The sequence below is a fragment of the Salminus brasiliensis genome, chromosome 1, assembly GCF_030463535.1.
Source record: "Salminus brasiliensis chromosome 1, fSalBra1.hap2, whole genome shotgun sequence".
Lineage (NCBI taxonomy): Eukaryota > Metazoa > Chordata > Actinopteri > Characiformes > Bryconidae > Salminus > Salminus brasiliensis.
The window spans coordinates 13,549,803-13,572,879 of record NC_132878.1 but is presented as its reverse complement, the minus strand read 5'-3'; the positions used below and the strand labels follow the sequence as shown (position 1 = coordinate 13,572,879).

The following is a 23,077-nucleotide window of genomic DNA, read 5'->3' as shown; positions in this document are numbered from 1 at the left end:
CATGCGCACACATGCCCTCCTCTGGATAGTGTTGCAGTGAAATCCTTCCCTCCTCACCTGCGCTCTGTGGCGGACGTTATGTAGGAGCTGACCTGTTCGACACCTGACAGACTTTGAGATAACCGATTTCAACATGAGTGGCATTAAGTGTATGCTCATGTTATGTAATCACAGTCGCAGGATCGTTAAGATTAATGTAAGTCTCTTTTTCCGCATTAATAAATCGGTCATGTGCTCATGTTACGTAGCCCAGCTATCTTAGCTAGTCTCGGTCCCAGGATCATCAGGATTAGCTAAAGCAGTCACTAGCTGAGTCTCCTTTTTCCCATTAATAAACGTTAGTCACTCTAAATCAGCTTAACAGGGGACATGTCTGAAACTGCATTTTTTACAACAATTTTTAAGAAAGCACATGTAGCTCATTTGGGTTTCTTGATCTTCAGTTACTTGCAATAGTGATGCTCTTGCTACTTATTTCCATCCAATATCTCCATGCTTTCTGTGTAAAGCTCTTTAAGAACCCCAACTGAATAAAAACTACTAATATTAATACTAATATTAATAGAAATATAAATGTGTGTGTGTATATATAATTAAATATGTAAAAGAAAAAATTGCATAATAATAATTATTATTATATAATGATTGTGATGATATTAATTCATAACAAACTTGTTTTAGCCTCATTTTATAATTAAGTTAGTATTTTGTATTGTTTTAATTAAAAAAATCTAAAACGCTTATATTACAGATTATGTAAAATGCTTATACAATACATGTTTGCTCATTGTAATGTTTCAAAAAACCACTTAAATGTAATTCAGTGTTTATTGTGTTTAGTGTGTAGTTGTTTTATTTAGGAATTGATATTAATATGTTAATAATTAACATATAGAGACTGTCTATTTTTGCCTATTATTTGTTATTATGTTGTTTAAAGGTTTTAAGTAGGGGCAGGGTGGTTGGCACAGAGGTCATGTATAATTGCTCGCAAAAATGAATCTACACTTGTTTATTTAAATTTTTTTCTAGACCCTGACAGTGATTTCCAAGAGAAATCTTTTTGACAAGTCAAGACAAGTTTTGTTTAAACGAGAGAATGGTAAGACTATTAACTTGTGTCAAAATATTTATTCGCTTTTGTCAAAATTGCCTTTGGTACCATTGTACTTATTTTTAGTTTATATTAGCATTTAAACTATATTTGTATTAAAGTAAATGTGCTTGGGTTGTCCATGTCTGCTAGATTGTGCAGGATAATTTGTGTATATTACATCATCCACTGATTTGAATGTTTTTAGGTTTGAAAGCATTTACTACTAAAAGAATATCTAGTGCTCTAGCACTTACTGCAGATGATTAATATCACAAAACAACACTGCAGGTTTTGCTGGTTCATCTTCTGTTGTGTTTTACAGTTAAACTTGATAAAGTGAGTCAACGGTTTCAAACGAATTCACCACAGATTGCCTATAAAGTCACGGGGAAAATGCTGCTACTGCTGATCCCTTTCGCCGCCTTCTGCCTGGGGACATGGCAGGTATTCTCATCCACTGTTTAGGATGGTAAAATGTTGACTGGTCAAATATGTGAACGGCTCCCATATGTATTTGTAGGTGAGGCGCAGGGAATGGAAGTTATTGTTGCTGAAACAACTTTCGGAACAAATATCAGCAGATCCAATCCCATTGCCTACAGAGTGAGTTGGTGCCATTTTTGCCACACGCCATACATTTACTGGTCTGCTTAGACAAAACTGTGACATTACAGAACAACATGGATGAATCCATTTTTATGACTGTGGTTGTTTTGACATTTCTGAAAATAACCAGTACAGTGGCATAAACATCTCCTGCAGAGGTGTAGCGTTCACAATCAGATAAAACACTCCTGCTTGTGCAAAAGTAATAGGTTTGAAGTTATGTATGTTTAATTGTTTTCAGTACGTGTTCTGTAAATAAATAGGAATTGTGCTCTAAAATGTTCAGGAACTGTTTATATGTCCTTTCAAGGATTGGTTCCCTTACCTTTACTTAATATGCTAGTGAGCAGTTCTCACCGTAAAGGGCATGTGTTAAGGGCAAGAAAAAAGAGCAAGCATAAGAATCTGAGCCACTCTGACAAGAGCCAAATAGTGATGGCTAGATGCCTGGATCAGAACATCTCCAAAACATCAGGCAGGTCTTGTGGGGGTGTTCCTGGTGTGCAGGGGTCAGTACATACAAAATACATTCTAAGGAAGGAAGCACCTTTCACCCGGCTGCAGGATCAGGGGCACCTAAAGCTAATTGAGGCGATACATGGAAGCCCTACCTCACAACTTACAGGTCTTAGAGTATCTGCTGCACCATGTCTTGGTGCCAGATACCACAGGATGCCTTCACAGGTCTTGTGGGGTCCTGTCACAAGTACATATTGTGTGTATTTATTACCAGGTTTTGAGTACTAGCTACACACTGATCAGCCATAACATTAATACCACTTGCCCAATATTGAGTAGTCCCCCTTGTGCTTTGAATGCCTCAAAGCACAAGGGGGACTACTCAATATTGGGCATAATGGGCTAAAATGACAATATACTGAATGTAACTCTACAGTTAATATCAAATATCTGTGTTGTGCTCTGGAACGATGATGCAGTTTGTGTTTGTGTGTGATCATGTGACAGTCCTGTGGAGCTGAAGGATCTGAACTACAGACGTGTGATGGTGCGTGGGCAGTTTGATCACTCTCGGGAGATGTACATTTTGCCCCGTTCCCAAGTTCGCCCTGATAAAGAGGCTTCCAATGTGGGAAGGCTGTCGTCAAACAGTGAACAGATTGGAGCTTATGTCGTCACACCATTCTGCTGCACTGATCTTGGGTGTGTATAGACACACACAAATGTACCATTTACCTGCATAGACTTCTCTTCCTCAAAAACATACATTGCCACTCATAAACCAACACAAATCAAAGCTTAGATGACTATACTGGCATTTTGTAACCTAGTCTGTTGCATGCTGTATCTTTTAGTATGCAGTCAGTTACCATAGTCAGTAATACATCACATATTTCCAATGTGTATTCAAAGGATTATACAGGTGCCGCTGATTTCAGCACTGAGACTGATGCAGCAGATGGAGATTAGGTTGAAAATGACAAAGTCTTCTTTTACAACTGAAACAAGAAAGCGATTTTTAATGTACATCATAATTTTTCCCATCTTTCAGGATCACGATCTTGGTGAACAGAGGTTTTGTCCCCAAAAATAAAATTAGTCCAGAAACCCGGCCAAAGGGTCAGGTAAGTTATCCATCTTCTGCCTATGATGTATTTGTTGCACTCTGGAAGTGCAGAAAGTAAAGGTGTAGCTGAGCTACTTTCACTGCATTTGTAACCCTCAACCGTCAAACATAGTGTTTTTTCTGTAAATATGAATGCATCCGTATCACTATCTACATCAGCAGATGCAAGGAAGTGAACCCTTTGGAATAGTATGTAATAGGGATTTCTGCATTGACCTAGTAAAACAACAATAAAACTAATAAAACAATAGACAAACACAATTTAACTAAACGAATAGCTAGTGTTGTCCCTATACTGGCACAACACTAGCTATTAGTTTAGTTAGATTGTATTTGTCTATTGGTTTATTAATAGCTAATGTTGCGCCTAAATGCTGGCACTTCTACACAGTATTGGCAATAGAGAGCACAGATACCATGAAGCTTACTGAATTTTTTTTTGTTACATAGAACATTTTTATTTGCATATCCTTAACGAAACTAAACATTTAAACAACCAGTAAAAGCCAGTCATAAATAGGTATTACCATTAAACAGACATTTAATAGAACATTGTTACAGCCCCTTTTCTTTTCATGTAGTGTTGGGGGGTTTCAGCAGCTGTTTAAAAGCCCCACACTGCAGTTTCTTTCAGTACCTTTTTACACAGAGACAGGTACCTTAATGTGAAACTGCTGCAGAAACACTTTTTGTTTCTAATCTGGTATTTTTTTCACTGCTCTAAAATGTGAATTTTAAACACTGATTAAAAAGCTGTGGGAAGCTTATGTTTCCATACTTTTACGTGTTTAGTGGCAATTTACATTTTTTCATAGCTCTGAATCAAATGTGCAATATATATATAAAAAGGACAACCTATAAAGAGTGGAACACTAGAGTTATTGGAAGCAAATTGTGTTAAGTGTGGGGTTCACTCGTGATTTGCCCATTAAATAAAGCCTGGTTACTGAAAATGTTTTCTTTTTAGGAGAGATTGTTTAATGTGAACCATGAATGAATGTTTACTCATTGTGCTCAACAAAACACATGATCAGTACAACAGTTTATGAGTTATTAGCTTAGTTAGATGTGTTTAGTTTATGTATGTTTATAATTACAACTTGGAAAATGACCAAGACCAGGTTTTATTAGTAATCAGTGCAGAAATCCAGGCAAGTCACTTGTTTTTTTTCTTGCAACTGTATGTAAATGAAAAAAAAAACATATCTTGGTGCTTCTTCTATCAATCTAACTATGGTTAATAATAATCAGATAACACATTTCTAGTATTAAATATGTTTTAATGCAGTTGACTGCACACCTTTGTTTTACCATGTTAAATCACTTCGTTGTTTTTTTTATAAGGTGAAAGAAGTGGTGGACCTGGTGGGCGTGGTTCGATTAACAGAGAAGTGGAAACCATTTACCCCTGAGAACAACGAGAAGGCAAACCAGTGGTACGTCCGTGATGTGGAGGCCATGGCAAAGGCTGCTGGTACCGAGGAAATCTTCATTGATGCTGTGTCAGGTTGGTGTTTTCCTTTTTTTTGTTTCTGTTTTATCAAATACTAAATTGCAATACAGAAAAAAGATTAGAATAAGAGCAGATTAAACCTATTACCTATTACCAAGCCTATACCCACAAAGCTACATGAGACCTCTCACTAGAACTGAGTAACCCTGCATAACCCGTGTCATATTTGCGCAAAATCCTGTTATATTACTCTACTGTCTCAGTCCACATGATTCTTTCACCTGAGATGTCTGCTTTGTATCTCTCAGCTCATCTCTCAACCTATGCACATGTATAGCTGTTCATGAGGTGTGTCCAAAATATAACTGAAAATCAGATATTGACTGCAAGAAAGGACATGTGATAGAGGATAGCATGTACTAAATGCATTTTATCATATAAAAGGGCAATGTTTTGTTTTTTCTTTGGCTACTCTGGACTTAATTCAGTACACATCCAGTACCAGTTCCAGATACCAGTATCAGAATACAAACCATTTTAAACACCACTCATTGTTTTCAGTGTCTAAATGTAAATCTCTCCTCCTGATGTTTCCTAATAAGAAGAGCAGAGGGACAAATGAAAACAGTGTATTTTTGAAATTTTACCTCTAGCAGGGACAGTAATTTCAGATATATCATTTAATAGTTTTATAGGGGGATAGGGTAGTGGCTAAACCAAGTTGACTGTACAAGGCTTACAGTAGACCAGAGTAGATGTCTAAGGCGTAACTGTTGTTTTATGTTATTGCCTCCATCTATTAAATTAATCCTAAACTTTAATTATTTATTATTGGTCTCCATTGATTTATAATAATGATCATTTATTACTGTTACTGAATTTAACTTTAAGTCAAAAGATGTTTTATAAATACAGATTATTATTATTAGAAGTAGTAGTAGATTCTACAGAAAAGACTACACTTTTTAATCAGTTGGACATATTGACAAGAAATGAGTGATTTATTTAGGAATCAGACATCATTGGAGGCTAAATAAATCTGAACTTGCCATGCAGATAGCACAGTACCAGGAGGGCCAATAGGAGGCCAGACAAGAGTGACCCTGCGGAATGACCACTTGCAGTACATCCTTACATGGTGAGTGAAACTTTGGCAAAGTAACTACTGTTACTTTAATTGTGTATATATTGTGTAGTCCTGTATGTACATGCTCAGTTTTAGTGTTCGTGTGAGTCACAGCTGACATTAAAGGTACACCTCAGTACTTAACCTTGTATCTGATCATTTCTTTTTGATTTTTTTTCTAGGTATGGGCTTTCTATTATTACTGGATACATGTGGTATGCCAAGTACATGAAGCCCTTTCGTATCTGAAAGAACCTGAGTTCTGACAAGTATGAGGTTTATTTTATTTTTTTATTCTACTACTACTTCTGAATGGACAAGCCCATCATCTGGAACCCATCTGGACAAGAAGTTGAAAACAAACAGCCTAGTGATTCCTAAATACAGGTTTATACAAATACTTAAGAGCTCAGTTTCTCTGTTGGCAATTATTATTAAAGGCTTATTTAATACACCTTACATGACGCACATCCAAAAACTGGAATCATGTGTTTTAATACAGTTTGCTAACCTGAATCGCATTTAGTAGAGTGGCTGTAAAAACAATAAAATAGAACAGATTTAAAATCATTGATGGTACACTAAATTGGGAGAGACCGGAATAATTACTATATCGCTGCTACTGCACTATGTAATGTTAGTGACACTTTTTTTGGAAAATAAAGTGAGAAATATATTTTATAGGTTGTAATGTTAGCATTTCCTTCCTCCAAATTAGTTTCTTAACAAGCAGCTTGTTGCTACAGTACACTACCTTCCTGTTCCTCACTGTGTGGCAGTCCATGCTCAAAAAAACCCAAACAAAATCTGAAACTATTAGGATCTGATTAATAAAATATTTAGCTTCCTTTGCACAAGTAGTACAACACACTCTAGAGGCCTTCACGTCAATCCATAATATTAGCACTTACTATGCCAATAAGGCCCTCATGCTACCACAACCGATCTGACCATCCGAGGCATCAACTCCTTAAGACAGTTGAAGGCATCCTATGGTATCAAAGTCTTTAGTAGCAGACCCTTCAAGTCCTGCAAGTGGTGCAGTTTGGCCTCCATGAACCCTAGATGACCATTACCATATTCCCAGTGCACCAATTGTCCTTTCTTAGAACACTTTTTTTTTTAGATGTTCTAAACTGTCTAGCAATCAATTTGGTCCTTGTCATTCACTTGCACATCACTCCTGCTTTTAACAAATAACCTTGAAGTTCACTTGCTGTCCAATATCCCACCTTTTGGCAGATACCACTGTAAGGTTTGTTCCCCCCCCACATCAAAATGTTATTGCTGATCTGCTGGTCTTTAAGAGTTCCCTTTAAATCCATGTGTTGAAAACCACAGCAGTTTCATGTACTGATGTACCAATCATGGGCAGACAAATTAAGCCAAGACATTGCAGTGTACTTTATGTATAACAGACACCAAATGATTACACAACCCACTCAGTGAAGAGGGAAACCAAACATTTAGTTTTTTCCTTTTTATTTTTTTTACATAAACAGACATGAGTGGGAGTTTAACCCAGCTTTGTGGCGAGCTCCTTGGCCTTTGTCTTCTCGAGTTTAGCAAAGCGAGCAGTAGACTTAGGACCCATGATGTTGCCTCCCCAGTGGCGACGGATCTAGAGAAAAAGAATAAAGTGTATTCAAATTTCTGCAGCAAACCCAGTATGAGTATAATTAAAGTATGTATAATTAAAGTCTTAAAAGGAGCTGAACATTAGTGCTTGCTTTTAAAAAGACCCAACAATTCAATAATGAAGAATAAACGGACCTCTTCATATCTGTCATTGTAGTTGGTCTTGATGGCCTCCACCAGCTTGGCAAGAGCAGCCCTGTCCTCACTAGAAGAGAGGGAGATAAACTCAAATTAATTTCAGATCTTTTGTTTAAAAAGACATCAACCAAATAGAAACCTCTTTGCTCAGGGTTAAAAAGCTCATTTGAAACCACATGGTTGTTCAGGTGAAGAAATTCAGACATCATAGCAAAGGAGGCAGTGTTCACTTTATGCTTGGACTTTAAAAAGAACGCTACTCACGGGTTGGTCTGTGTAAAGCAGACAGTGGTGCAGGTCTTCCTGTGCACCAGTCTTCCCAGTCTGGCCTTGCCCTTGATGATGCAGTAAGGGACACCCATCTTGCGGCAAAGAGCAGGGAGGAACACCACCAGCTAAACAGATAAGGGGGGAGGTTGGTGGTTATTATGGACACTCAAAAGTTCTACACATTACTCCTTTACAACAATACTATCAGTTATACTCCGCTTCAGATCACAACTGTGGTAGTTGCTCAGGGTTACAAATAATTATCTTCACAGAATTCAGGTGAAGAAATTCAAAACATCACTGCAGACAACCACATGATTAACAGCTAAACAGACAAACAAGTAGTTCCTCAGCCCTTTAAAAAGAACCAGCACACTCACCTCAATTGGGTCCACATCATGTGCAATCACAACCAGCTGGGCCTTCTTGCTTTCTACCAGTGAGGTCACAGAGTTCACACCTGAGAGCAAGGAAGCAAAGAGTCAGAAAATGCTTTTAAAAATATGCATCTACTGCATCAGCGAACATAGCCATTCGTCCAGAAACAAAACAGCCTGGATTTGGCACTACCACAAAGGACCACTATTAGAAGCGATCAGTCAATACACTCTGCATATTAAAACAATCATGGCATGCATTTTAGGCAGATGACACCTTAGAACTCAAGCAACAGGCTGAGGTCTTCTTCACAAAAGGAATACCCAGTCACTGATCACTACATGAAGGCTCATTGCCCGCAGCTGGCCATATTTCTTCTTAATCCCCCACTTGTCCACACTCTAGCATGAAAGTGTGTTCTGATATGTTTTGTCTAGGAGTTAAGCATTTTCTGAATGCTCCAGTAAAACTTTTACAGCCACACATGTTCCCTTAATAGACTTAACAAGTAGCACCTCCAAATTATGAGTTCACAGAAAAATTTATATTTAATGCCGTACCTGCACGAAGAACAGGGGGCCTCTTGGTTGGGGCATCCCCTTTCCCAGCAGCCTTCTGTTCAGCACGAGCCAGCAGTCTGCGTTTCTTCTCCTGCTTGGTCTCGGGTCTGTACTTATGAGCCAGTTTGAACAGCTGGGTGGCTGGAGAATGACAAGAGAATGCAAGTTAGTAAGTCACTACACATTTAACACCATAAGTAGTACAATTAAAAGCTACCATCCAATTTTGGTTTAACTACAGTACCACAGTGCATCAGTGATCTTGGTGGAAGTGTCAGCACTGATTCCTCAGATAGCAAATATTCGTTCACATCATTTGCACAGCTTTAACATGATGGCCTGATGTAAGATATATGATGCAAGTGTGCACTTAAGCCCACTTCTGCTGTCAGCTTGCAGCCTCTTACCTGTCTGGCGGTCCAGAGCCTGGGTGAACTGGTTGATCGCAGGGGGGACCTTCAGACGCTTGTACAGGATAGACCTCTGGCGCTGCAGGCGAATGTATCGTGGCCATTTCACAAACCGGGTCAGATCCCTCTTGGGCTGGATGTCCTGACCTGGTTAAGATGAAGCATGCACATTGTGAGCATTTTTCTTGATGCTAGATATGAGACATGAATCAATTTTTGGGTGCATCAGCGATCTTGGTGGGAAGATTGTCTGCATTGCTGATAAGATAGCAAATATTCTTTATCATCATCTGCACCACATCAAACACAAGGGAGACCAACAATTACTGAGACTACTGAAGATCACAGCTAAGAGCAGGTCACAACTTCTCAGGCCCAACAGATACTCACCAATGCCAAAGTTCTTCGGCCTCTTCTCAAAAAGGGGGTTCACAACCTTCTTGACCTCATGCTTCTTGGCCACTGAAGGGGCTGGTGCCACCTTCTTCCCCTTGGCCTTCTTTCCTTTAGGCTAAAGCAAACAAAAACAACAGACTCGTTAGCATCAATAAGCACAGTATGGACAGTTACACAGGCTGTACTGGCAAATCACGGCTCTTGCTCAGTTTTAAAAAGCTCGATTTTGACTCCACACAGAAATTCAGGTGAAGAAATTCAACTCATCATTGCAAGAGCACATGACACGAGTCTGACTCCCCATTTCAGCAACATACGTGGCAGGGATCTGCTGAACAACCGCACTTAAAATCCCCATTTGAACGGGAATTAACCTCAATATTTCAGATATTTCAGTACCGGAGTACAACGAGGCACCCGGCCACTCGTTAGCCAATTAGCCGGCTAGCTAACCGTCTCCTCTGTGGCCTAGTAGCGCAGCACTCGCGTCAATCACCAAGTTCAAGTCTCACAGGCATATTCGGGTAAACTGCATATTTCCCCTTAACCCCAATCTTCCAAAAAGTCTCCCTGAACACTTAAAGAAGGTGGAGGTTATGCCGACAACGTTCAACACATGCTAAAAATGAAGACAGCGCTACCGGGATAAGAAGAAGGGCATCACTGAAGTAAGATCCACTATTTACAAAGTATTACCATTTATTTCGTCCTAATACCCGTTTATAAAAGACAGTTGACAAGTGTAGTTTACGTGCACTTCACTTGCTGACCCGTATACGACCGCAGCTGAGAGATGTTAGAAGATTTAGAAAGTGTTGGTCTCCAGGTCGGTATCGCTACACACTCACCATGTTGGTTCAGACAGAAAGGAGGAGGAAGAGGATTGTGGGTAACTATAAGGGCCGAGAGGGGGTTGGTGTCGACGTCATTAGTGCGCGACAGAACAAAGCGGGAAGGAGAAAAGGACCGACAGTTGTTTACAAAACACCCCTAAAATGCACAGATTTGTAAGTTACCATTTATTTAATTTCTCCTTTTGGCTCTTTAATGTCTCAGTGATATAGGCAATGAGTTTAAGCGGTGGTTAAACCTAATCAACGGCACCTAATAATATGGTTTTGGTAGCGTCGCTAGCTAGCATTAAAAAGTTCCCTTATGAGGGACGTCTTAACAGGCGTTATAACGTTGATATTCCACTTGTTTCCACTACAAATACGGTAAAAATGCGCTGCAGAGACGCCTCTGATGTCTGTAATTGCAGCTAGTGTTAGAAGAAGGGACACAGAGGTGCAGTGATGCCAGATGTTCTTCAGCCTGTCGTTATTACGAGATGTTATGTCGGGATTATGAAATAAGCCCCTCATTATTACGATTAAAATATCTTATGAAGATATACTAGTTAAAAATACTTTTTAACAGCTCGTTGTTGTGAAGTCATGGCAGAAATGATATTATGTGTCTCGTTATTATGAAATCATGTTAAATTGTGACGAAATACGTAATTGTTACGGATTACGTCATAAAAACTGCATATTTTATACTTGATCTAGAATATCTCGTAATTATAAGAAATCATGATATAGACACACGATGTTGTAATTATGAAATGAAACCTCTAGAAATTTTAGGAAAATTTTAGTTATGAGACCATGGCATAAAATATCTTAAAAATATTGCATCATGAATACGTCATAAAAATGTCATAATTATAAGATGATGTCTTCTGACTATGGGACAAGATGTCATTATTATGTTGATTATTGTGATTCCTTTCCATGTGTTAGGTAGTTTTAGGCAATAAACAGTTGTATTTTTTTATCACAACAGCTGTAAATGGACTCTAGAATGACTCAATTCTCATTAAATTATATATTTTGCACAATGTAAAGTAAAATATAATGTAAGAAATTCACACAATGTCCACTATAACCTTTCTTTCTCCCTAAACAGTGAGCTAGGAGGGCAGTGTGATTACAATGGCGACGCAGCGGGTCCTCCCACAGAGCAAAGAGACTCTTCTTCAGAGTTACAATAAAAGACTAAAAGACGACATAAGGTCCATCTTGGACAACTTCACGGAAATCATTAAAACTGCCAAGGTATGTCTGTTTAGACGTTTGTTTCCATTTAAAAAATATTTTTTGTTATTTTTTTCTAAAAATCACAAATTATCATCTGGACAGGTAGAGGAAGAAACACAGGTTTCCAGGGCAACGCAGGCAGAGCAGGACCACTATGAAATGCATGTCCGAGCCGCCAACATTGTAAGATGTTTTTTTTTTCTTGTTGTCTGTAATTACTTTTCCACAGAAGTCTATGTGGTTTGTCTGCAGCTCAGTTTTACTGAAAGCTCTAAATCTAACTGGTGTTAAAGTGTAAACTCTACAATTATTCTTTTAATCTGCAAACACTTAAATGTTATTTTTACAACAGTAACCATTTTTCAGATAAATTTTACTTTTGTTGTTCCAAACCCGGTTAGTGCGCCCCCAAGAGGTCCAGAATTCAATACTGCTGCGTCTTTAACTGCGCCCCAATTGATGATGAAATGAAGGGCATTTTACAACTAGTATGTAGCGGTGGGCGGCGTTCATACCTACTGTCGACTGGTTCATACCTACTGTCGACACGCCATAGGAGACGGCTTTCGATGGCCACACATGAGGGCATGTAATGGTCTGAAATTGAAACAATGCCAGTACACTTGGTCATGCAAATGTGCTGAGAAGTGGGAGACCATACTGGGGTGGATCTAGAAAGAAATACTGATATGTTTCAATGGTAAGAATTTTATTCAATTTAAAAGTCTACATCACATTTTAAACTGTGGAATTGCTATGCTCTTATAATGATGGATCCCATTGTACTGCTAAATTAAACAATTCCTAGATAAGAAAACATCTATGTGAAAACTGGGTAACTAGAGAAATCTTTTCCTACGAATGGTTGGTGAATAACGCCCGCGGTCTTCATATTGTCTTTTACATGGTGTATGTTTGCTTGTATTAGGTGCGGGCTGGCGAGTCACTGATGAAGCTGGTATCTGACCTGAAGCAGTTCCTGATTCTGAACGATTTCCCTTCTGTAAACGAGGCCATTAGCCTGCGCAACCAGCAGCTGCGTGCACTGCAGGAGGAATGTGACAAGAAGCTCATCTCCCTGCGGGATGAGATCGCCGTAGACCTGTACGAGCTCGAGGAAGAGTATTACTCCTCCAGGTACAAATAGTGTCCCCAGAGACCCTGCACACCTGTAGCTGAGTCTCATAATATTTCACATATTCATACATATACAACCACATGCACAAAACACACCTTTGTGCCTTAAAAAGAGCAGTTACCCATCAGCGTTCTACAGAAAGCATACAGCCCATTTGTGACCTTCACACTAATCCTGTGTTGTACCTAAACACGCACACAATTCATGTACACACTTTAGTGCCTTGAGTATGTATGTATGGTTAATTTTTATCAAGAGTGTGATGAATTGTCAAGAAAATTGTCAAAGCAGGACATTGTACTGAAAATGTACTTGAGGGCTAGGATATTACATCAAGTGGCTAGACCTTAACCTGAACCAAAGTCTTTATAGGCAAGTCTGTTCACTCAGTGGTCATCTTTGCAACATTACCAGCCAGTAATTTCCAGTAGCACAAGACCAGACTCTTATATCTATTAATGGGGAGAGACCAACATACTCAAAACGGAAGGTCAAATTGCGTTTTAAAAACACATTTGTGATAAGATCGGACAAAACCTCATGAATAGTTTGTTGCGTTCAGTTCAGAATACCCCCCAAAATTTTTGGCTTATTCTGGCTACTGCGCTTCTGCAGATCTCCACATCAAGGAGAGCTTTCCCCACTAGCATGTCAACTGTCTACACTGGTCTACATGTTTATAACATCTCTACCTGAACCAAGGTAAAAATGTGAAATTGATTATATAACAGATTAATAAATACCAATAATGCAATTTGTATTTCCTAAGAGAAATATAGTGTAATATGCTGAAAGCCGGAGGAAATAGTGTAACAAAGTGCCTTGTTTTAAAATAAGCTTTAGTCTCTAAATTTCTAAATGGGAATCAAAATTTCCATTGAGATTTAAATCTTTAAGTCTTTAAATCATCGTTCTAGCATTTTTAACCTGATCTCTATCTGCCATATTTATAATGAGCAGTGGATTACTACAGACAATAACAATAACATACACTCCTTTCAATCCTTAGAAATAAGAAAAAAAGAAAACCTGTCAACTCATAATTCACTTATAATAGAAATCATTGGGCTCATAAATTAAATGAGGATTTTCCTCTTTTTTTGTCTGTCAAATATTAATATATTAATTCCTGTTTTAAGTGCATGATTGATTAAGAAATAGCATAACTGCAGTAAAAAGTTCAAAACCCAAAGTGGATGATGAAATATCAGGCATCCCAAAAGCACATAGTTTTACAAAATAGTTGCGGTCAGCTTGCAGTCATGAGATAAATAATAATAATAACAACAGTAAATAAAAATAATGAAATAATAAATTGACTTATTATTATTATTTGTTTGTTTGTTTGTTTTTTGCATTTGGTGCATCTGAACTAGACTGCAAACACATTTGTGGTAATTTGGTAAAAGTATAACAGTGGTTGTGAAGTTTTCACAGGCCTTTACCTGATCACACAAGTATCAAAAAGACTGAGTTAACTAAGTGTTTTTGCTGTCTTTACTCTTGTGTTGTAAAGCTGGATAATAATTTATGAGAGAGGCTCTGGCAGCACAATTTCTCACAATGTCACCTTTTAAATGTGTATTCAGTTACTGCCCAATGGCTAATAAATACGAGTTTCAGTTCTTTGGAAAATGCATTGAAGTTCTGTATTATAAGTGACCGGTTAACACAGATGTGACAGATAGAGAAGATTCGAAATGATTCAAATATATACGCTATATGGATAGAAGTTTTGGGACACCACTCTTAATCATTGAATTGAGGTGTATAAAATTAAGCACCTAGCCAAGAGCTCACTGAATTCCAGTGTGGTACTGTAACAGGATCCATCCAGGATCAGCTTTTTTGTTTGTTTGTTTTCGTCCCCCCCCCCCCCCGAAAAGTGGAATGGTTTAGGAACCACAGCAACTCAGCCATGATGTGGCAGACAACATAAAATTACAGAGCGGGGTCCCCCAGTGCTGAGCATCAAGCATAAAACTCTCCCACGCTCTGCTGACTGAATGACTGCAGAGCTCCAAGCCTGCTGTTAGGGGGGACTAACTCCATAATAATGCCTATGGGTTTAGAAAATCTCCTGTAGGTGTCCCAATACTTTGTGTCTATGTAGTGTGTGTATATATAGACAATCTGTAGGCTATAATGGCTTAATGATGTGTTCATAATGTTGATATTTGTTACATTTTGGTTGTTAAATGAAGTGTTGACATGTTGAAGTGGACATATGGGTATTTATGTAGATTTGTAGCTCTAAAACATGGAGGATCACAGCAAAGAATATTTCTAATAATCTGTGTTATATCCTGAGATGACACAACCATATATCTTTATTAAACATAAATTGCCTTGGGTTTAGACTCATTTTGAGCAAAATGTTGAGGGCTTTTTTTAGATAATGTTATTTTTAAGAGTTTATTAATTGTCCTGTTAAGATTAGCGTAGGTTGTACTGTTTTATATCATTAATTTCATCTTACACTGGTAATGCACTCAATAAAACATGGCCTTTTTTTGTTTTTAAAGCAGAGATGACTTTTTTTGCTTTATGAACCAGAAAGAAACATTGTCTCAGCACATTTTAAGCAGTGAAGCTCAATGGTAGCTGTGAGTCAAATCCACTACTGTTCAAAATGTATTCAAATGTTTCCCCGTCTAATTGGTAATGTTAAACTTTATAAATAAAGCAGAAAGAAAAGAGAGAGATTTTAGTGTCCTCTTATTTTTTTTGGGCCCCTTTAAAAATATATATATATTTCTCTCTGCTTCCACCTGAATACACTCCTCAGGTTCTTCTCTGCTCTAAGGCTTTGCATTTTCAACTAACCAGTGGCATCAGAAAATAGCTTTGAAAGGTTTGGAACTATGTATGTAACGGTTAACTAGGTCTGATATCCAACACAAAAACTGGAAAAGAACAATAATTACTTTTAGTAATTATGAAATTTTTACTTAATTTTAAGGTTTAGTTGCTTCTGAAACACACACAGACACACAAACACACATAGATATTAGACTGTGGTATATTATAACTTCATAATAAATTATGCCACAATATTCCTTTTTCGGCATATCTTGGGTTTCATCAAAATGTAAAAAAACCATCTTGTTGCAAATTTTAGACCACATATAATCAAATAATTTGCTGAATTTAACATATTGGGGAGGAGAAACAATTTAAACACAATTTTTGTAAATGCCACATTTGATGCTAATTTAGTCAAATTCTTTATTGTAAAGTAGACAGTATGTGTACATTAAAATGTGCAAATGTGTTCTCAATAGAATATTATATATAAATAAATTATTTAATAAAAACAGAATAATTCTAAGAAATGTTTTAAATGAATACAAAAATAGAGGTAGCTTTTAAAGTAAAAATAAAAATGAAACTATATATATGTATGCTAAATTGCCTACAATATACTACTTCCTGCTTTGAACCCTGTTGCTTTCAGTGCTTTCTCTCTAATCGTGCTTGGTTACCTTCTGTGTTCTCTGTGTCTTTTTGTACTCGCTTGCATTGCAAATGTTAAGGCTTATTGTATGTTCATGTCAAACATTCTTTCTTGAAGGTACCTTTATAAACCTTTTATAAAGGGGAAAGGTGTGCATGCTTGTAATGTGTGTATGTATGTATGTGTAACGTTTCTAGCTGTGGACAGTGGGACGGTGTTGAGTTGCCGCTTTGTGAGGCATTTCGTCGGCGGGACAGCTGGGGGTCACCGGCAGCGATCTCTGATGCCTCAAACGGCAGCATGGAAGAAACAGAACGGCCCGTTGTCCAGGAAACAATCCCACACCACCTCAATGGCCACGGGAGCAGCACAAATGAACAGTCATAAAATAATTTAAAAATGATGATGCCAACTAAAAACTGATCGGTCATGAAGAACTTCAATATTGCAGTCAAAATAGCAGCTTAGTTTTTTCAGAAGCCAAATATAAAACTTGAGTTCCTGCTGTTCTGCATCCCTGCTGTGAAACAAACTGGATTTTCGTTGTGTGTCAAACTACTGTGCATTCCTCGTTCTCATACCTCTCAGTATTATAAAGTTTGTGTGTGTGTTTACTCTCCATGACTATTCTGGTACATTAGGCAGTCATTAACAGTAGGCTTTTCAGTTTTGCCAGATCTGATATTTTCCTAACTATTTAAAGACATAGAATTTGATTGTCCGTGTATGAGAGCCATTTTTCCTTTATTCAATCCGGTTACTTATGCTTAAAATAAACTCTTTTTGATCAGTAATTGTAAGTTTCTGACGTTTCATTCACTTGCCAAGAAAGGGCTGTTTATAAAATAAGTAGAGTAATCCCAGACCTCAGCATGAGTCAGTGAGCAAATTTATTCTGAAACCCCAGGTTGTACCCAGCTTAAAAAAAAAAAAAAAAAGAAAAAGGAAAAAAAAAACAGCAAGGAGAAAAGAATTCAGGGGAAAAAAACAACAAAAAAAAACAACAATCGCATTAAGAATACAAGAAACCTTTTCATTTGTAAATGTATACTCTGGCTTTTACCGAGTGCACCTTTAACATAAAGGGAAAGTCCAGATAATTGTGTTGATGCTTTCGAAAAGTAAGGCTAACAAGTAAACTGGACGTTACAGCTGTGAAATTAGCCGTACATATTTACAAAAGGGTAAATCTGCGTCACGATCACTACAACACACATGAGAAAGTGTTGACAGCAACCATTTCCCAAGATTAACAGTAATAGCAGTAACATTTATCTGTACATGAAGTCAATATCTTCGGTTCATCTTCTTGAATTTCTCATAATGGTAGTCATCTGTAGCCTTCTCATTGTTTGGTCTCTTGCGGTAGTTGGGTGGAGATTCTAGAGGGAAAAAACATTAGTTATATCTCTATAGTTCAAATATCTATCAAATATATGTATTTTTTTTTACTCAATAAAATGTACAGACTTTTTTTAGTGTTGGAAAACACTAAATCACATATAATAAGGTTTTGTAAGTATGTTCGCTCAACTATGTTTATACTAAAATGAAACCCATGCAGAGAGTGAAGTTCACAGAGAACGCACTAAATCTGCGATCTGTAGTCTTCTAACTAACCCATCTATTAATAACTTTACTCAACACAATAAACTAGTATTAATCTTTACTATGTTTGTGTTCATGTAAAGGTCATTCAGTCAGTTCTGTTTAGCTGTATAGTGTTTTGTTTTGCTCTTACTCTCTGGTGCTGGTTTCTCCGTGTCTCCAACACGCAGTGGCCTAGCCTTGGGCTCCTCTCTATGGCGTCTCTGGGGTGCATTTGCATCTTCATGGTAGACTGAAGGAGAAAATGTTTTAATATATATGACAATGCATCCTTCTTACTCTGGGGTGCACTCTGATCATATTCTGGTCAACATCTTCTACAACAACAACTACTACTACTACTACTACTACTAGTACTACTAGTACTACTACTGAATAAGAGAAATGGGTCATAAGCGGGTATTCCAAAGACCGTGTCACGTGTAGAAATGTTACATTAAAATATAATTTCACAGAAACATAAAAATAGTGCTTGGTAGATCAATACATGCAAGTCATCCCAAAACAACATGATTTTTCTTTTCAAGTGTTTTTGAATACTCACAGCGGTTATGCTGAACATAGTTCACAGCAATGTTGGTGGGGACAAAAGACGTGCCACTGTCTTTCTTCTTATTCCTCTGCTCAGCAATGAGCTTTGCTTTGGCATCTTCTGTACTGATAATGTTCTTTATCTTTGCACTGAAGCAAAGCAAACAAAATGTTCTCATAAAAAGATTTTATAGGACATAATAATATAATTATGTTCTGATAGAAATTTTAAATACAAAACTAAGTATACAGTATATGAAGCCACACAATGTAAAATTATCATGATTAACCATTATAGTTTTTAATAAACAAAATTATCCAACATTAAACAACCTCCCTGTTAACTGCAGATCAGTCTTGCAAAACAGATTGGAGGAATTTTGGCCCATTAAATTCAATCAAATTGTTTGTCACATCACATGAACACAGCTGTAAATGTGAAAAACCTAGGTATGTTTGGGAGATGAACCAGATGAAGTGCTGAGCTGTGCAGACCTTTCCGCTCAAGGGTGGCACAGTTCCCAGGTGAACTTCAAAAGCTCTTTTTCTAAGGTCCTCTGAAATTTCCTTTTTCTTACATAAATGTGTGTGATGAAGTCCAGACTTTGATAGTTAAGCTCCAAATTTGTTCTTTTAACACTGGAGGGCCTGCTAAACTCACACCTGATTGCTATCGTTTCATTAACACACCTGACAGGTTTTATCCCTGTGAATGAACTCATGCTGCAAGAGGTCCACATACCTTTTCCAACAAAGTTTATTTAATGTTGGATAATTTTGTCAATAAATAAATGTAAAACCTTTCATGTTTGTGTCATTTGTTTAATTGGGTTCTCGTCTTTTTCAGTTTTCTGGATTAGATGAAGATCTGATCATATTTACAGTCAAATTCATTTAGAAATTCAAACAAATGTCAAAGGGTTCCACAACTTTCTAGCAGCTGGAATCATTACCTAACCAAAATTGAAAAATAGAAAAAAATGTTCATTTGCACTCACTCAATTCCCAGGTCCACTTCTGGAATGCCACTAAGCATCTGATTGGACAACATCTCTTCTGTCTTTTTGGCAGAATTAACACGGATGCTCTCTGGCAGCTCATACAGGAGGTCCTCTGCATTCTTTGCCTTGATCTTCTGCTCCTCTGCCTCCACTAATCCCTTCTTTTTCTTCAGCTCTGTTTCAATGTACTTCATCCTGAAAGGCAGGAAAATGTGTGTTAAATTACAATGAAAGAAACAATGAAAAGGGACTCAGATGTGATGGACATACAGGTGTGTATACATACATATCTGCATCTTCATCTCTCCTGTTGGTCTCTGCAGAAAAGGAAGTTCCCAGGTTCAGGTCATTTTCATCCTCTATCCTGGAATGGGGGGAAGACAGTCTTGTTTAAACACATCTATATGTAATAAATCCTGGGGACCAAGGGAGGCCCTTTGAAACCATTTCTGATGCAAATTTGTAACTTGCCTGTCTCGGTTTCTGTCTTTCACTTTCTTCATGTCCACGACACCTCCTGTCTTGAGCTTAAATGGATCATCCTAAGATAAAGCAAACCGCAAACCACACAATCAGTCTGCTGTTAACATCAGTCAACCACAAAGGAGGTCCATTTACTCAGTCCTACGTTTACTTTAGTACACATTTGGTTCATGTATGCTTAAGATGTGACAACAGAACATATTCAATTCTGCACAAATGAATCACAGTGGCTAACATACTAGATTGTTAGACAGAACAGTGTAAGAGCAGGCAGTGGTGGCTCAGCGGTTAGAGCTCCGGGTTATACAGCGCCCCAGGTGCTGGAGTTGGCTGCCCACCGCTCTGGGTGTGTGTGTGCTTACTGCCCCTAATTCACTAGTGTGTGTTTACTACCACAAATGGGTAAACTGTACAGTACAGTGACAACTATGTGCACCTTTACTATTAAACAAATAAAAACATTTTAAAAAACACTGTACGTCTGTAATGCTGACTGTTTATAAAAAATAAATAAATGAAAATGGAACCAATATATTAAGAAGTAATAAAATATATTAGAAGACGAAACAAGACGAACAGTGCCCAAGAGTTTCAGCGTGTATGCTGATATACACTGGGTGTACCATGATCCAACTTCTTTTTAGGCTTTGATTTGACTCATTATTTTAACCATGTGATGCAGTAATAACACAGCAGGTTTTGGCTATTCTACCTACTTCTGGCCAACCATTATTTTTTTCAACTAAAGGCAGACTGTAGGACCATAATGTACAGATGTAACCCGTAATAGTAAAATAAGCTCACCTCGACCTCTGCTTCCAGTGGTAACTTCTCTCCCACAAGCAATGATGTCAAACTGGGAAGAAAAATAAAGCAATGATAAACAACAATAAGCACAATCACACACAGTTATTGGTAGATTGGTAGAAGATTACATTAAATATTGCTCACCTTACGCCACTCTGTCTCTTCCTCAAACTTTGGAGCTCTTTTGCTTCATCCAGTTTAGACCTGTGGATTTCATCAGTAGCACAAGATTGACCCCAAAGAGGGCGAGTGCATTTTAAAGTGAATCGGAAATTATAGTGCACTTTTCTTCCACACTGTGGCATATTTCCAACTTTGAAACACTAGCTGAATTAGTGCAAGCTGAGCTTGCTGACATGCGTGGGAATGGGAGGTTAATATTAAGGCTTTTTAAATAATATTATGGTTTCGTCCTTTTCCATTAGCTACCGTTGGTGAACGATAACGTTATCAGAATAATTAAGTGATGTTATGTAGGCATTAAACTTTATTCCTGTAAGAGTACAGAAAATGAGAAGGTTGTCATATGTATTGTTAAACATAGAGAGGGGCATGAACTAACTATAGTTAGCCAGTGCTAGCTAGCTAGAAGCTTTTCACTAGCTTCCCTAAACGTGTATTTTGGTTAGATCGTGATATCTAAGCACTGCTGGAGCATGGAAAAGTTAGTGAATGCTGACACTCTTAACATCACAAGCAGCACAACTAACGATTACTGTGTGGCTAATGTGATAAAACAGTCAGAAAACCAAGTCGCGCTAATAACAACACTCAGAGCTAGCACTAGCGTTATGTGCTGTTAGCTAGCTGGCTAACCCAACAAGTGAAGCCCCTGATATTACCCACCTGACTTCGGCGGTGACCTCGTTCGATTCATCCTCATCTGAAGACTCTTCTTTCCTTCTCCTAAAGCTTCTCCCGGCTGGCATGATCGGGGTTATCTTAATAATCTCACCGCTAAAGGTCTAGCTGCTGCTAACTCTGGAGAACTGCGTACAACCTCGGCCCACTTCCCTCCAAAAACCGTGCCCTGCGGAATATCGTTCCGATACAGACTTGCGTTCCCCCCTAAACACCAACAACACCACCAACAACACCACACCACCACCAACAAAAATAACACCACACCACCAACAACACCACCAACAACAACACCAACAACATCAACAACACCACCAACAACAACAACACCACCAACATCAACAACACCACCAACACCACACCACCAACAACAAAAATAACACCACACCACCAACAACAAAAATAACACCACACCACCACCAACAACACCAACAACATCAACAACACCACCAACAACAACAACACCACCAACAACAAAAACAACACCACACCACCAACAACAAAAATAACACCACACCACCACCAACAACAACAACAACACCACACCACCAACAACAAAAATAACACCACACCACCAACAACAACACCAACAACATCAACAACACCACCATCAACAACACCACCAACAACAACAACACCACCAACAACAACAACACCACCAACAACAAAAACAACACCACACCACCAACAACAAAAATAACACCACACCACCACCAACAACAACAACAACACCACACCACCAACAACAAAAATAACACCACACCACCAACAACAACACCAACAACATCAACAACACCACCATCAACAACACCACCAACAACAAAAACAACACCAACAATAACACCACCACCAACAACAACAACAAAAATAACACCACACCACCAACAACACCAACAACATCAACAACACCACCAACATCAACAACACCACCAACAACAACACCACCAACAACAAAAACAACACCAACAATAACACCACCACCAACAACACCACACCACCAACAACAACACCACCACCAACAACAACAAAAATAACACCACACCACCAACAACACCACCAACAACAACAACAACACCACCAACAACAAAAACAACACCACAACACCAACAACAACAACAACAAAAACAACACCACACCACCAACAATACCACCAACAACAACACCACACCACCAACAACAACACCACCAACAACAACAACACCAACACCAACAACAACACCACCACCAACAACACCACCTCCAACACCAACAACAACACCTCCAACAACAACACCAACAACAACACCTCCAACAAGAACACCAACAACAACACCTCCAACAACAACAACACCAACAACACCTCCAACAACAACAACACCAACAACAACACCAACAACACCACCTCCAACACCAACAACAACACCTCCAACAACAACACCAACAACAACACCTCCAACAAGAACACCAACAACAAC

At 38.2% G+C, this 23,077-nt stretch overlaps 4 protein-coding genes and 5 non-coding genes across 11 annotated transcripts; 2 read left to right on the top strand and 7 right to left on the bottom strand.

The window, feature by feature from the left end:
• Positions 1 to 43: 43 nt before the first annotated feature.
• Positions 44 to 6,266, top strand: surf1 (SURF1 cytochrome c oxidase assembly factor). The gene is made up of 9 exons (XM_072672188.1): positions 44 to 196; positions 1,033 to 1,102; positions 1,419 to 1,540; positions 1,617 to 1,699; positions 2,669 to 2,863; positions 3,213 to 3,285; positions 4,632 to 4,794; positions 5,797 to 5,878; positions 6,049 to 6,266. The coding sequence occupies exons 1-9, from the start codon at positions 134 to 136 to the stop codon at positions 6,113 to 6,115; spliced, it is 918 nt and encodes a 305-aa protein (XP_072528289.1). The 5' UTR covers positions 44 to 133; the 3' UTR covers positions 6,116 to 6,266.
• Positions 6,267 to 7,331: 1,065 nt separating this feature from the next.
• Positions 7,332 to 9,791, bottom strand: rpl7a (ribosomal protein L7a). Its single transcript, XM_072672248.1, has 7 exons — positions 9,651 to 9,791; positions 9,258 to 9,407; positions 8,851 to 8,991; positions 8,293 to 8,372; positions 7,907 to 8,037; positions 7,640 to 7,709; positions 7,332 to 7,487 (listed from the first exon to the last, which is right to left on the bottom strand). The coding sequence occupies exons 5-7, from the start codon at positions 8,002 to 8,004 to the stop codon at positions 7,383 to 7,385; spliced, it is 273 nt and encodes a 90-aa protein (XP_072528349.1). The 5' UTR covers positions 8,005 to 8,037; positions 8,293 to 8,372; positions 8,851 to 8,991; positions 9,258 to 9,407; positions 9,651 to 9,791; the 3' UTR covers positions 7,332 to 7,382.
• Positions 7,785 to 7,856, bottom strand: LOC140538427 (small nucleolar RNA SNORD36). Its single transcript, XR_011977756.1, has one exon. It is a non-coding gene; the product is annotated as a small nucleolar RNA SNORD36 (small nucleolar RNA).
• Positions 8,152 to 8,218, bottom strand: LOC140538434 (small nucleolar RNA SNORD36). Its single transcript, XR_011977757.1, has one exon. It is a non-coding gene; the product is annotated as a small nucleolar RNA SNORD36 (small nucleolar RNA).
• LOC140538442 (small nucleolar RNA SNORD24) lies at positions 9,100 to 9,171 on the bottom strand. Its single transcript, XR_011977759.1, has one exon. It is a non-coding gene; the product is annotated as a small nucleolar RNA SNORD24 (small nucleolar RNA).
• On the bottom strand, positions 9,482 to 9,555 carry LOC140538437 (small nucleolar RNA SNORD24). The gene has a single exon (XR_011977758.1). It is a non-coding gene; the product is annotated as a small nucleolar RNA SNORD24 (small nucleolar RNA).
• Positions 9,792 to 9,856: 65 nt separating the features above from the next.
• LOC140538419 (small nucleolar RNA SNORD36) lies at positions 9,857 to 9,931 on the bottom strand. Its single transcript, XR_011977755.1, has one exon. It is a non-coding gene; the product is annotated as a small nucleolar RNA SNORD36 (small nucleolar RNA).
• Positions 9,932 to 10,562: 631 nt separating this feature from the next.
• On the top strand, positions 10,563 to 17,126 carry med22 (mediator complex subunit 22). Of its 2 annotated transcripts, XM_072672226.1 has the most exons (5): positions 10,563 to 10,663; positions 11,607 to 11,755; positions 11,840 to 11,920; positions 12,666 to 12,874; positions 16,530 to 17,126. In XM_072672226.1, the coding sequence occupies exons 2-5, from the start codon at positions 11,633 to 11,635 to the stop codon at positions 16,717 to 16,719; spliced, it is 603 nt and encodes a 200-aa protein (XP_072528327.1). In that variant the 5' UTR covers positions 10,563 to 10,663; positions 11,607 to 11,632; the 3' UTR covers positions 16,720 to 17,126. The 2 variants fall into 2 exon arrangements, with proteins under 2 accessions (XP_072528327.1, XP_072528336.1); XM_072672235.1 differs by lacking the exon at positions 16,530 to 17,126 and having other exon boundaries at positions 12,666 to 15,576.
• A 78-nt stretch (positions 17,127 to 17,204) lies between these two features.
• Positions 17,205 to 21,771, bottom strand: c1h9orf78 (chromosome 1 C9orf78 homolog). 2 transcript variants are annotated; one of them, XM_072672212.1, is made up of 9 exons: positions 21,609 to 21,771; positions 20,907 to 20,966; positions 20,760 to 20,811; positions 19,944 to 20,014; positions 19,759 to 19,836; positions 19,470 to 19,667; positions 18,485 to 18,621; positions 18,074 to 18,172; positions 17,205 to 17,714 (listed from the first exon to the last, which is right to left on the bottom strand). In XM_072672212.1, exons 1-9 carry the CDS (start codon positions 21,689 to 21,691, stop codon positions 17,620 to 17,622), a joined length of 873 nt encoding a protein of 290 aa, XP_072528313.1. In that variant the 5' UTR covers positions 21,692 to 21,771; the 3' UTR covers positions 17,205 to 17,619. The 2 variants fall into 2 exon arrangements, with proteins under 2 accessions (XP_072528313.1, XP_072528305.1); XM_072672204.1 differs by lacking the exon at positions 21,609 to 21,771 and having other exon boundaries at positions 20,907 to 21,602.
• Positions 21,772 to 23,077: the final 1,306 nt, after the last annotated feature.

Bases quoted from the DNA above. Each gene is read 5' to 3' on its own strand.
- surf1 (XM_072672188.1), top strand. From the start codon at position 134: ATGAGTGGCATTAAGTGTATGCTCATGTTATGTAATCACAGTCGCAGG. The intron at 1,700-2,668 runs GTGAGTTGGTGC...ATCATGTGACAG, and splicing joins CCAATCCCATTGCCTACAGA to TCCTGTGGAGCTGAAGGATC. The intron at 4,795-5,796 runs GTTGGTGTTTTC...CTTGCCATGCAG, and splicing joins CTTCATTGATGCTGTGTCAG to ATAGCACAGTACCAGGAGGG.
- rpl7a (XM_072672248.1), bottom strand. From the start codon at position 8,004: ATGGGTGTCCCTTACTGCATCATCAAGGGCAAGGCCAGACTGGGAAGA. The intron at 7,710-7,906 runs GTGAGTAGCGTT...CCTCTCTTCTAG, and splicing joins TGCTTTACACAGACCAACCC to TGAGGACAGGGCTGCTCTTG. The intron at 7,488-7,639 runs GTCCGTTTATTC...CTTTTTCTCTAG, and splicing joins ACAATGACAGATATGAAGAG to ATCCGTCGCCACTGGGGAGG.
- med22 (XM_072672226.1), top strand. From the start codon at position 11,633: ATGGCGACGCAGCGGGTCCTCCCACAGAGCAAAGAGACTCTTCTTCAG. The intron at 11,921-12,665 runs GTAAGATGTTTT...TGCTTGTATTAG, and splicing joins ATGTCCGAGCCGCCAACATT to GTGCGGGCTGGCGAGTCACT. The intron at 12,875-16,529 runs GTACAAATAGTG...TAACGTTTCTAG, and splicing joins GAAGAGTATTACTCCTCCAG to CTGTGGACAGTGGGACGGTG.
- c1h9orf78 (XM_072672204.1), bottom strand. From the start codon at position 21,067: ATGCCACAGTGTGGAAGAAAAGTGCACTATAATTTCCGATTCACTTTA. The intron at 19,668-19,758 runs GTATGTATACAC...CCTGCCTTTCAG, and splicing joins AGAGATGAAGATGCAGATAT to GATGAAGTACATTGAAACAG. The intron at 17,715-18,073 runs GTAAGAGCAAAA...TTTTCCCTCTAG, and splicing joins GGAGAAACCAGCACCAGAGA to AATCTCCACCCAACTACCGC.